Here is a 13,161-nt window from a genome sequence, read left to right as displayed (position 1 = left end):
TTATTTGGAAATAGAGTTGTTGCAGATGTAATTAATTAAGATGAGGTCATACTGGAGTAAGGTGGACCCCTACTACAATATGACCTGGGTGCTTATAAGATGGCCATGTGAGGACAGAGACATGGAGAATGGCATGTGAAAATGAAGGCAGAGACTGGAGTGATGCATCTACAAGATAAGGAATGCTAAAGATTGCCAGCAAATCACCAGAAGGTAGGCAAAGGACGTGAAACAGATTTTCCCTCACAGCCCTCAGAAGGAACCAACCCTGCCAACACCTTGATTTTGCACTTCTAGCCTCCATACAGTAAAAGAACAAATTTCTGTTGTTTAAGCCACCACATTTGTGGTACATACTTTCTTATAGCAGCCCTAGGAATCCCTTAGTGGATTTAAATTAGGTAGTAGGTGCATGGATGTTTTAATTTATGTTATAATTCACAACTTACAAATGTGTTACATATGTTACTTTTTTTGTATCAAATAGTTTTGTTGTTAGTGTCTTCCATACTCGGACTCCTAGTGACCCTACGTTACAGCAGAGGGAAACCCTGCCCAGTCTTTTCGTGCTATCCTCTCATTTTCTGTCGCCATATCAGACAATGCTCTGCTGCTATTAGTACGGTTTTCATCAAATAGTTATGTAATAAAAATAAAAAGACAAAAGAAGGTATTATTATGTTCATTACTACCAAACTGAGGCATGTTTCTATTATTAATCTTTATGGGAAATTCCAGAAAAGCCTTTCTAGACAGTTTTATTAAAACTATAAAAATCAACTTCCAACACTCCCTTTGATTTTTATGGAGTTTTTAGTTCAACCTCCGTGTCACTGAGTCCCTGTCTCTCTGACTTGATTTATAGTGTGCACATCTTCGGAGGGAAGCGTCCTGCATCTAATCCTGAATGAAAGTGATTGCCAAGCACACACCTGTCATAGGATGTTATCTCCCTGGAGACAGGCTGACGTCAGCTTTGCATCCATTTGACACAAAGGGAGCCCTGGGCATCTAACATCACATCAAGGTTTCAGGCACGCATGCCACAAAAGTGCGTGCCTTCCCCGAGCCTAGAAGCCACACCAGAGCAGAGACTAGTATGCTTTGTTCACACAGCTGTACTTCTGCCTTCTAGAAACAGCACCTGACATAAAGTAGGCAATGAAGACCTTTGCTGAAGAAATGTATGAGTGAATAGTTTTACGGGGGTCCACTTCTCAGATATCAGAATACAAGCTACCACTTTTCAAAAGAGTTTATCAGCCATCCCCCATCCCCACTAATTTTTGATCTGCTTGTTTCCTCATCCGCTGAGTCACCAGCTCTTCTTCCTTATGCAGGCGGTCAAAGACTTTCTTTAGGAACTTTGAATAGGGGATCAGATCTGGGTCCCATAAGGCCAGATACATACACACACGTGTGTGCTATTATTTTTTTCTTTTAAGAGTAGTTAGCTGTTTAATCTTCCATACAAATTAATAGCTTGCTCTACTAATAGCAAGATATTCTTTCTATATTTACGAGAAGACATGTAGGTACTTTAGAATCTTTTATTGATACTCAGCTGAAATTCCTTGATTAAGGAATAGATTCTAAAAAAGGAACTCTAAAAATACATGCAAAGTAGATAAGTTTTTAAAAAATGGGATTTATCTAGTACTTTGAAAAATAAATTACTATTGTTTTGATATATTACATAACGAATGTTATGATTTGACATTGCATTAATGAGATTTTTTTTTTCTTTTTTTACCCAGTAGATAGAGCAGCTGACATTAGTTAGGGGTTCCAGTGAGAGAAGGAGAGTTTTCCAGATCTCGAACTATAATACTGGAAATGCTGACTGTACAATTGATAAATTCAAGCAACATTTGATAGGTGACCAGGCATAGTTCCAGGTGAGGTTGGAGAGATGAACAAGACCTCCACAGGAATTCAGTTCAGTGGGAGAGACATAAGTAAACAGATAATTGCAATGTAATGTGATTAAGTGCTATTAATCATTAAAGGAAAAGTGGTACTCTATGTCATTCACATTTTCAATGTGGTTTATCACATAGTTGTTCTTTGGATACTGGCCATCCAGACATAATGTTTCTCTACTAACCAGAACATTTGATTAACTAACTTGTTCAATTTCCTGACCATACCCGAGTAACAGTTTATTTTACAAGTCATGATCATATCATTAAAAAAATTCTCAGTATCTACCACAAGGGAAAACTGTGCAATCATTCTTTTCTGTAGTTAATGACTAATTTATTTTATCTCGCTTCAGCATTTTATGATCCTTTTCAATTTCCAGAAATTTAGAGGCCTCTTCTGATTTTAGAATGGAGAAAAGAGGGTTTATTTCCATGTGGCACTGGTTTTTCACATAGGTGGTAACAACGTTTTACTAAAATAAAAAGAGCAAAGATCAGTAATAGATTCCCATACGTGGTTACCTGGAAAAATGAGACAGTTAATAGGTATGGGTCAAAATGATATTAGCAAAAAACAGTTACAGTATTAAAACGGCTCAAATCACAGTTTCTTATGAAGTAGTGGATATTTGTCTACTTGATCACGAAATTTTCTGCACAAAATTTTTAGATTCACATCTCTGGGTAAATATATCTAGAAATTCTCTCACCATTGGGCTTTTTTAATCATTAAAATGTTACAATCCCTTATCTGCAGGCGCCCTTCAAGAATACTTCTCATCCCTTTTCTCACATTCCTTAGAAAGCCAGAAACATAGTCCAGTCCTCTAAGTGACAGCGAACCCTAAGGCAGGGACTGTTTCCATTTACAACACGTGGCTTGACTACCTGTTTTTAACCCCTGGGGATATCAGCCACTAAGCCTTTCTTCAAATACACCATCTCTTTCTTTCTACCTGGTTTCTTTATCCTTTTCGAGCTGGATTTGGGATGATTTCGCTCTGCAAACTGCAATCTGACAGTCCAACACGCTATCAAGCCAGCTGTCTGTAAGCTTTCCTCAGCTCTCCAGATTCCTATTTTGCAGCCTTAGAGATGGCGCCTTTCGCTTGAAAATGAGTTAAAACAAAACTTTTCCCTAAGTGGTCGGGCTGCTGAGAGGGCAGCTCTGAAGCTGCTGGGGGTGCCGTAGCATCCGAGCGGGATGCCCTCGTCTCTCCGGGTCCGGCTCTGGGCTCATGGAAAAGGGGGCGGAGAGGAGGCAGAAGAGAAAGAGGCGGAGGTCACCCGCGCCCTCCATCTCGCCCAGGCTGCGAGCGCCGCTGGGTGCTGAGGGATCGGAGGAGCCGAGCGCGCCCGGCAGGTTCCGCGCTGGGGGAGCGCGCGGAGGGACGCGCGGCGAGACCCGGCCGGAGCCGGAGCCGGGGCCGGAGCCGAGCGCGGCGCCCGAGGAACCCGCGGCGGCGGAGCGGAGCCGGGCGCGATGGCGCACCGAGCGGCGCGCTCTGCTTCTCCGCCGAGAGCCCTGCCGGCGGCCCGCGATGCCAAGGTAAGCACCCTTCCAGCGGCTGGATTCCCACGCGTCGGCCTCGGGATGCTCAACTCGACGGAGGTTTGGCTACCCCACCTCCGGTCGCCCGGCGGCAGCTGCAGCCGGCCGCACTGGAGGGCACCTTAGCCTGAGCTTGGCAACAGGTTTGGACCAGATGCCCCAAGCTGGGAAGATTCGCAGAGAGCAGGGTACTCGGGCTGACCCGTCCCGATTCTGCGCTACCCGCACGGGGACCGGGTAGAGAGGGTCTCAGAGGAGGGAAATGGGCGAAGGGAGCGATCCCCTTTTCGCCGCGTGGTTCCCTCCCGGCGACACTTCGAGTCCCGCACCTGGGCCAGAGCAGGCCTTTGGCGCCCCCGGGGGTGGGAGGGAAAACGGCCCTCTGGCGTTTGAGCAATCGCAGAAAGTTTCAGCAAGTTAGGAGGTTTGGGAAGGATGTTGCAAGCAGAGCAATGCGGGCGGCGGGGACGTAACGGGAGAAAGTCGGGCTGTGAGTAAGACCTGGAGGAGGCGGCCGCCCTCCCGGCAACCCGGGCGGCCCCACTGGAGCGGGTCCCAGGAAAGGCTGGCTCCGGAATTCCCAGCCTCCCGGAAAGCTGCTCGGGAAACGCCAAGCGAATTAGCTCGGGGCGGGGTGGCTGTGGTCGTGGGTATTGAGGGTCTGTGACTCAGGCCTCAACTCACTAGGGAAAGAGCGACGAATAAATACTTTGTGTTGGATGTTGCTACCCTGAAGCCGTAACTTCACAGCATCTAGGCAGATGTGCTCATGGTGAACGCCCTCGCCTCCTTTCCTATCACAAGCCAGGGTTTCTGCACAGGTGGTAGCTGGACCAGAAAACCGTTCTAGAGCCTCAGCGCTCTGCCTTCCATGGGTCACTGATGCGTGTGGTTTGCTGATATTTGATCTAAATCAAATAGTTTTAGAACTTATTCAGAGAAGCCCCATTTAACATCAATGAGCTTGCTGGTCCCCTGTACCCCCTCCCAAAGTTTGGAGCAGACTGTTTTGTCTGCCTGACAAACAGGTAGTTCACCTAAGGACTAATCTGCAGTTTGGGGACAAAGCCCATCAAAGAAAAAAGCGAAAACCTTAAAATATTATCTAGTTATTTAAATAGACTATTATGCCTTTAAGAACTTTATTGGGTTTAAATCTAATCTTGTTAGTGATTTTTGTAAAAGTTTTAATGTGTCAGTGAAGTGTCAGGAGGAGATTCAGGAGGTGCCCCTGTGCAGAGGGGCCACAGAGGTTAACCAGGGGGTCTCAATTTTGGCAGCTTCTTTACCTTGAAAATGAGTCGTGGAACCACAGGCAGATGTGTGCTGTTTTCACTATGATGCAACCTTGCTTTTGATAGGCCAGATAAATTTGATTCCCACCACGGGGTGCTGGAGCGCTTCGGTCTTAAATGTCAGATGAGCAGTTACCGGTGCTCATAAATCCTCTGTCTTTATGCTACAGATGTCTGGACGGCAAGCCTGCACTGTTTTGAGAGGGAGATGACTTGAGTGGCCGGCTTTTATCTCCACAACAATGTCCATGAACAATTCCAAACAGCCAGTGTCTCCTGCAGCTGGGCTCCTTTCAAATACAACTTGCCAGACGGAAAACCGGCTCTCAGTGTTTTTTTCAATAATCTTCATGACAGTGGGAATCTTATCAAACAGCCTTGCCATTGCTATTCTCATGAAGGCATATCAGAGATTTAGACAGAAGTCCAAGGCATCGTTTCTGCTTTTGGCTAGTGCCCTGGTCATCACAGACTTCTTTGGCCACCTCATCAATGGAGCTATAGCAGTCTTTGTATATGCTTCTGATAAAGATTGGATCCGCTTTGACCAATCAAACATCCTTTGCAGTATTTTTGGTATCTGCATGGTGTTCTCTGGTCTGTGCCCACTTCTTCTAGGCAGTGTGATGGCCATTGAGCGATGTATCGGAGTCACCAAACCAATATTTCATTCTACGAAAATTACATCCAAACATGTGAAAATGATCCTGAGTGGCGTGTGCCTGTTTGCCATTTTCGTAGCTTTACTGCCCATCCTTGGGCATCGCGACTATAAAATTCAAGCCTCGAGGACCTGGTGTTTCTACAACACAGAACACATCAAAGACTGGGAAGATAGGTTTTATCTTCTACTTTTTTCTTTTCTGGGGCTCTTAGCCCTTGGTGTTTCCTTCTTGTGCAATGCCATCACAGGAATTACACTTGTAAGAGTTAAATTTAAGAGTCAGCAGCACAGACAAGGCAGATCTCATCATTTCGAAATGGTCATCCAGCTCCTGGCTATAATGTGTGTCTCCTGCATTTGCTGGAGTCCATTTCTGGTAAGAACCTAACATTTTGACACTTTCTGCTTTCTTCGGTTAATTCATGTTCAATACAAGTTTTGTTGTCTTTTTCAAAGTGGTTAGTCTTGATGGGCAGCACTGTTCAGTCTTTTAAATGCTACAATTTACACCTTACTTCAGCGCTGAGCTCTGGCTTAGAATTAAGCCATTTATGCCACACATGGTTATTTCCCCACAAGCCCTGAACTGAAGGAAATGCCTTGCTAAACAATTCTAATGGTAGTGTTACCTGCTTGTATTGCAGTATAAAGTAATTTTAACAGAAATAACATAGTTTTAATATATTGAATATGATTAGTTTCTAAAATGTGAAAAAAATGACCAGCTATAATACAATATTGGACTGGACTCCAGTAAGTCTTGGTAGAAAGTTATCCAGACTTTTAATTTATGGTCAAGCTACCAGGTTCTTCTAAACACAATCACCAGGTCTCAGCTTGCAAAGGGAGGTGATGAGTCGAGATAGTTGGGTGGTTCAGGTGAACTATATGGATAGACCAGGTAAGGAAGTCACGAGTTCACTAACCCAGGAGCGATGCAAGGAGTGCAGGGAGAGGTCTGATTGGCAGGAGGGCCAGGGATTCTTCCATTATCATTTCGTTCCTTTTTTTTTTTTTTTTTTAATTTAGCCAGCAGCTATATTTGACAGCTTGGCATTTTTATTTGGAAATGAAGCCTAAAATTATGGAATTAGCAGCAAACATAAGTCATGTATATTACTTTCCAGGTAGAAGACAAGAAAAAAAATGCTTATGATTGATAGTCTGACCTTAACTCCCTCCAGCAGTTTACTTTATGATGGAAAGAATAACAACATGCCAGGAAAGAAAAATCCTTCTGTGCGTAGCTAATGATGGCAGCAAAGATTATTTTCATTCTTTTTTTTGTAGCAGTGGGGAAACGGGCTGGTGTCCAGGTGATACAAAGGGAGAGGTGAGGCAAAGGGGTGAGACAAAGGTAGACATAACACAAAGGTCGTGGTCACACCTTGCATGGTAGTATGAAGGTACTGGTTACTAAAGCAGTTTTCTTAGCCCCCAACAGGCCCATTGCCCACGAATTGTTGCCAGTGGAGTTTTAATAGACAATCCTGATGATCCTGATGCACAGAAAAGTTTGTGGGAGCTGCTGCTGCAGACAGATCGTATGATAGCTGCTTTTATTTTGCAAAAGGATTTCTGCTTTTTGAATATTTATTTAGTTCCCTTCATGTTATTTCCTCACCATTTGAATTTAGCTTCTTGCATTGTTAAATCATTTAAATATTTTTTCATGGTGTTCCTGAACTGGTCCTAGGAACTGACCCACGGTGGGGCTAGGCTGGGTCTGTCTAGGCAAGTCAACACTTTGAGGCCTGCTTGTTGTCAGTTTAGATGACCCCACGCAGGGATCTGACCTGTGCTCACAAGATAATTGTCTCAGTCTGAACAGCAGAGGCCAGTTCTCTCAACACTTGGAATCATTTCAGTGATCATTCTTGAAGAGTTTAATTTATGCCACTTGACAGAGGGCATTTCCTTAGAATAATGCTTCTTTTTTTTCCTTAAACTTTGAAATAGAGTAGCTTTTCAAAATGCAAAGTGAGTCTGAGCAGAGTTAAAATTAATTTGGGGGTTGGAAAGGGAATACGAATAAGGAGAGAAAAAAGGAAGCTGAAAATATTTAAAGACATTTTAAAAGTGAAGTTCATAGTCCTGAAGAAAGCCTGAAAATAATGAAATCGTGAACTGAGTGGGAGACAGAGAGTCTGGACAACTGAGGTAATCACTGGGGCTTTGGTTTTTGTTTGATCTGAGTCACCTTTAAAATTTTGCTTAGTTCTGGTTTTTGACTTGGAGAGCTAGGAATGATGGGTTAACTACTAGACTATGGAAGGTAGCAAAATTTCACTCTCGCCATGGCTATTTTGAATTTATGTTTTCCTCTAATTTCTTTTCCTGAATTTTTGGTTTGCTTCACTGTTAAAGTAGATATTACCATTTAATTCATATTTTGAACATATTTCCTAGTGGAAACATAATTTTATTTTTGTGAAACATTTTCTGAGGTCTACGTTCTATTTAACAATGAATTATTGATACGTCTGTGACATCAATAATATATCAGTACTTCTCAAATGCTTTTTAGTGTGAAAATTATTTCTGTGTTAGATGTGTAGTAGGTGTACCACAGACACTCCTTGATGGATTGATATTTTGAGTTGTTTCAAGCATTCTTTGCATTCCTGGTTTCTCTTGTGGAGACTTGGCTCTTCATGGCAAGTTCTGGCCAAAGAATTTATAACTTCTGTGGGCTGAACACAAGGCCTTGGGCGTTAGGTAAGGCCATCAGACAGTTCTAAGTGGAAACCTAGTAAAACACTCAGGCTTGGAATGCCAAAATAACACCCAATACTAATACCTCAGTTGAAACATTTCTCCTTTTTTTGTTAAATGCCTAGGAGGAATTGCTTAGATGTTAGTGACTGAGCCATCATTCTCCTGCCCATCCTATATTTTAAAAGCTTCTTAGTTTTTTAGAATACCTCTGAAACCAAGCTTCTATATGTACTATAGATGTAGTACTATATACTACTGCAGATGTACCCATAGATGTACTATAATGGTGACAGCTTCCAGGTCAATGCCCTACTTTACACCGTGTACCTTCTCTCTATGATTGATAAGCACAAATTGTTGGATTTGTAATTTGAATTGAACATCTGCACACACTCTGTGACCTGTGCTCACTGTCATTTTCAAGCCTCAAAATGAAGCAAAGGTACAGGTGGCTACGCTAAAAGGAGGAAATGAGCAAGGCAGATGATGGTGTCTGTACTTGATAGGATGCATTGCATCAGGGCTTATCAATAGTGGCATAATTTCTAAAACTATTTAAATTTGCAGCTGATGACAAAGGAGATACTTTATTAATTTTGATGATTGAATTCTAACCAATACAAAGGTAAGATGTTCATGATGTTTGTTTGAATTCTCTCTCTCTTTTTAATACACTTTATTTTTCTTGAGTAGTTTTAAGTTTACCAAAAAGTGAGTGGAAAGCACAAAGTTCACATAGACCTCCTCATGTCTCCCCCAACCCCCCAGGCGTCCCCAAGATGTTAATACATCTTGCATTGGTGTGGGACACATGTTATGATTGATGAGCCAATACCGATGTATTGTTATTAACTTAAGTCTTTGGTTTACATTAGGGTTCTCTCCTTGTGTTCTACGTTGTGTGGGTTTGGACAAATGTAGACTGACATGTGTCCACCATTACAGTATCATGCAGAATAGTTTCACTGCCCTAAAAATCCCCTGTGGTGTTTTTTTGTTTTTTAAATTTTAATTTAATGTGTTTTATTTTCCCCAAGGCGGAAAAGTGTGTGTGTATGTTTAGGAGTTGAGATTTAGAAATGTAGTACGATCATAATATTAGTTTAACATATAACTTGTTAATGACTTCTTAAATTTTACAATATCTCTATTTTATAGTTTTAAATATGGTTGACATATAAATTCATTTAATTACAATCCCAGCTGAAAAATACAGGAAACTATAATAGACACTTATTAGTTTACAGTTCCATTTAGCAATAAATTAACACAAAAATTTTTGAGAGTCAAATGGCAATTATAAAATCATCTTGTGTGCCTCCTAGGTGAATTCTTTTCCTAAATAAATAAATCTTGAAGACATTCTTTTGATGTTTCTAGAGTGAGGGGAAAAAAGACATTTCTCAGCACTTTCAGGTAACATTTTCTTAATATTCTTTGTTTCTGTCTTTATACAGGTAATGATTCTTTTTAATGTTCTTTCTAGAGTATGTAACCCTAAAAGGAATCTATTGTTATTGCTATGCTTATTTCACTAGTTTGGCAGAGCGATAAATACTTGTTGACTGGTTGACTGTAACTTAAGTGGTATGAATGTCAAAAGATTGGAAATGATTGACCAGAATGTGGATTCTGAGTTTTGTAGGTAAGAGTTAATTAAGCAAATACTGAAACCAAATGGTAATTTTTAATCTGTTCCCTAAAGCAGCAACTGTAGACGTTATGACACTATTAAACTTCAGTGATCCTTTACTAGAAGGCTGCTATATGTTTGTTTACCTTCTCTTCGGGGATAGAGGATCATTTTGAATGGGAAAAGAAGCATAAAGTATTTGAAGGGCAAAATGATTTCTTATGTAGGTGAGTTTACCCAAGAAATGTGTTCTCTTGCATGTGTAGAGTTTGAATTTGATTTTTCTAAGATTGTTACTCTTATGCTAGTATTTCTAATCAATGTAGTTAAACATTTGATTACTAAGGTGTTTGTCAGATATAAATCAAAGAACTGTACGGTTAATTGAACTTGACTGAATTACTAAAGGTATCGGTATCATAATGACCAGGTCTTACAGGGCTAGTGGCAAATGATGGAGCAACACAACATCATAGAACATTTTGACTGTTAGTGAAGATGGTTTTCTTTGAAAAGCTGGCCCTCATTATCATATTTAAGAACTACGTAATGAAAATTTGTGTACGCGTCTTGTATACTTGCCACTACACCAAAACGGTGGTGAATGGATGTACATTTACACGTTTTAAGTGAAAAGAAAATGTGTAAAATGTATAAACATGTACATATGTAATGTGTACAGGTGTAAATTATTTCCCAAATTAAACAAAAATTAATTAACCAATCCACCATTGTATCTGTACTAAATAAAAGGGTTTTGCATAGCTTTCATTCTAAAATTAAGAACAAAATGGACTCATAGTTTTATGTCATATCCTGGAAAGTAGGTCTTTTGGGTTTATTTTTGGATTGCTGCTGCTTTTAGAGGTGGTATTCTCATAAATTGTTTTAGCTGGTTTCCTTTGTGAAGTGGGAGTGCTCGCTTGTTTGGAATATGGAAGCAGCAATGACGTTGTCTGGGTAAAGGGTTGATGACACTTAGGATCTACTTCTACAAAATTCTTTAACTACTCAGACACATATAATTCAAAATTCATATCCAGAAGAAAAGGTATACTTTAGAGATATATTAATGTAGTTTACCTTATGGGAACTCAGGCTGCTTTTGTGTTTGGGTGGGCATGGAGTAAGCTGCGTGAGGTCAATGACAGTGGCTGGCAGAGGAGCAGTTCTAGAAGATTTGGGAGCACATTCCTGTCTCTGAACCTTGGCGTTCTCTTGCCTGGAGCACTTTCCTCCTGACGTCCGTGTGGCTCTCTCCCCTACTCCACTGTTAAATATCACGTCCTCTATCTAGACTATCTTAAAAAGTACCCTTTCTCTTCTCTCTTCCCTTTCTCGACTGTGTTTCTCTCATAGCAGTTAGCAGTATCCGATAACATAGGATACATTTCTCTGTTTATTTGGTTGTTGTTTGGCTTCTACCTCTAGCCTATGAGCTCCTTGAAGGAAGGAACCTTGTTTATTGCTATATCCTCAGTTCCTAGACCCATGCCTGGCACAGAGTTGGGGTCAATAAGTATTTGCTAAATGAATCTCACGTACGGAGGGCTCAGTTGGCGATGGCACTCGTTTCCACTTTGGACCCCTCTGCTGACAAGGTCAGGACTCGCGTGGTCGACCTCAGGGATACTTCTAATATCTCGAATTGGGATTTGGATTGGAGAGGTCTGAGAGGAGGAAAGTGTGTTCAGAGGTTCCCCAGGAGTATCAGTTGAAAGTGAAGTCCCGGAGAATCCTGAACATTCTACAGTTTGCACCTGGTGCTAGAATTTAGAAATTTTGCCAGCATCCAGAGAAATTTTGTGGGTAAACTAGGATTGGTATTATTTTATTATGATGCTATTACAATTATTTGTCTACATGCCAATTTTCTCTCTTAGTGTCGGTGGTCCCTGGTGCTTAGGTTCTATATTACTGGTTTGTGTTTTAGTTTCTATAAGCGGTAGGTCATAAACCAATGTTTGTTGAATGGATGAACTGAGGAACCAAGTATTGAATGGGAGGTGTTGAAGGTAAAGGAAAAAAGTAGGTGATATAACTTATTCAAAGTCATTTTTGCCCCATTATCTTTAGCACTGCCTTTCTCTCTACACTCACACATTTTTTCCCCCCAAATGTATTTATTTTTATTGGTGTTTTATCTTTGAGGGGGTCGTGTCAGGAGACAGAAAGAGAAAATTACTTTGAGTAAAGGCCTACAGATATTTGTCGTTCATTGTCATAAATGAAATCTCTATGGTAAATGTTGAAATTTTTCTATAAAATGGGCTTGCTTACGTCAAGTCTTTAGCAGCTGATTAAGTGAATATATGGCTCAATTTGTATTGCTAATCAGACTAAAAGATTAGGTAGGTTTTATATTCACAGAGGATTAAGTCTTAGAAAATTCCAACAGACCTGTTTCATGGACACTGTGGTGCCCCACCCACATCCCCTTTTGGGTGAGTCTTGCTCTCAGGGAAATTACCCTCTGCCAAAGGGAGCTGCCCCCAGCCCATGGTTGTACCCCCCTCTCTTTGGTCATTCTGTGTGCAGTGACAGGTGGATGTGGGGGTACAGAGCACTTACCTCCTTGCCTCACGTGGGACATTTCTGAAGGGTCATCCATGATTCAGAGCTTGCTGAGGCCTTTCTTGCAACTGGATTGCATCTCTGCTTCTCCCTCTGCCCAACCCTGCTTCCCTCACCGCCTCACACTCCCCAGAAAGCTTCGTGCATGTAGATCTTTGTCTCAAAGTCTGTTTCCTGCAGAGTCTGGCTTACGACAATCTTCCAGAAGTCCATTTGTTCACACATTATCTAAATAGAAGACATATTACACGCAGGTTTCCAGTGTGGTTTGACAACTATATTGAGCTTTGTATAGGCCTCTGGAATTGAACTCATTTGAGTATATCATCTCCCTTCATGAAAGTGTATGGTGTAAAATTTGTCCAGCAAAGGTCAATTAATTAAAAAAAGACACTGCTAGGTTGAGAATTTACACAAAAATCTGTTGCTTCAGATGTCCACGATGGTCTGGTATTAAACTTGGCCAGTTAAAATTGGCATTTTAAGTTCATTTACTCTTGGCAAAACATGACTTCCTGTTTTTAAGGAGAAAGACTTATAAAAATGCCCAAAGATATCATAAACATTGAGACGGCACTTACAAAACATTGCTTGAATGATTCAAGTGTAAACGAATCAGAAACATGTGGATTAAATTTATGCCGTCATGGATATAAAAATCTTCTGGCTTACTGTGTTTTGGGGTTTTTATTAAGCCCCAAAACATTTGAAGAACAGTTCAAGATGTTGATTTGCCCCAAATCTCTCTGGGTTGCCAGTTTTAAATTTATTTGCTTAGTCTTATCCTTACAGGAGATATA

At 41.1% G+C, this 13,161-nt stretch overlaps 1 protein-coding gene across 1 annotated transcript in view; it reads left to right on the top strand.

The window, feature by feature from the left end:
* The first annotated feature begins 2,883 nt into the window (after positions 1-2,883).
* Positions 2,884-13,161, top strand: part of PTGFR (prostaglandin F receptor) — a 49,375-nt gene continuing 39,097 nt past the window's right edge. Inside the window, exons 1-2 of the mRNA XM_004431529.3 lie at positions 2,884-3,474; positions 4,943-5,812. Coding sequence (XP_004431586.1) covers positions 5,015-5,812 — 798 coding nt within the window. The 5' untranslated portion in view covers positions 2,884-3,474; positions 4,943-5,014. The remainder of the gene's footprint in view (positions 3,475-4,942; positions 5,813-13,161) is intronic.

The sequence above is a fragment of the Ceratotherium simum genome, chromosome 2 (genome assembly GCF_057802395.1).
Source record: "Ceratotherium simum simum isolate JZ-2026a chromosome 2, ASM5780239v1, whole genome shotgun sequence".
NCBI lineage: Eukaryota > Metazoa > Chordata > Mammalia > Perissodactyla > Rhinocerotidae > Ceratotherium > Ceratotherium simum.
The sequence above is the reverse complement of the archived record's forward strand: the minus strand, read 5'-3'. Positions and strand labels throughout refer to the sequence as shown.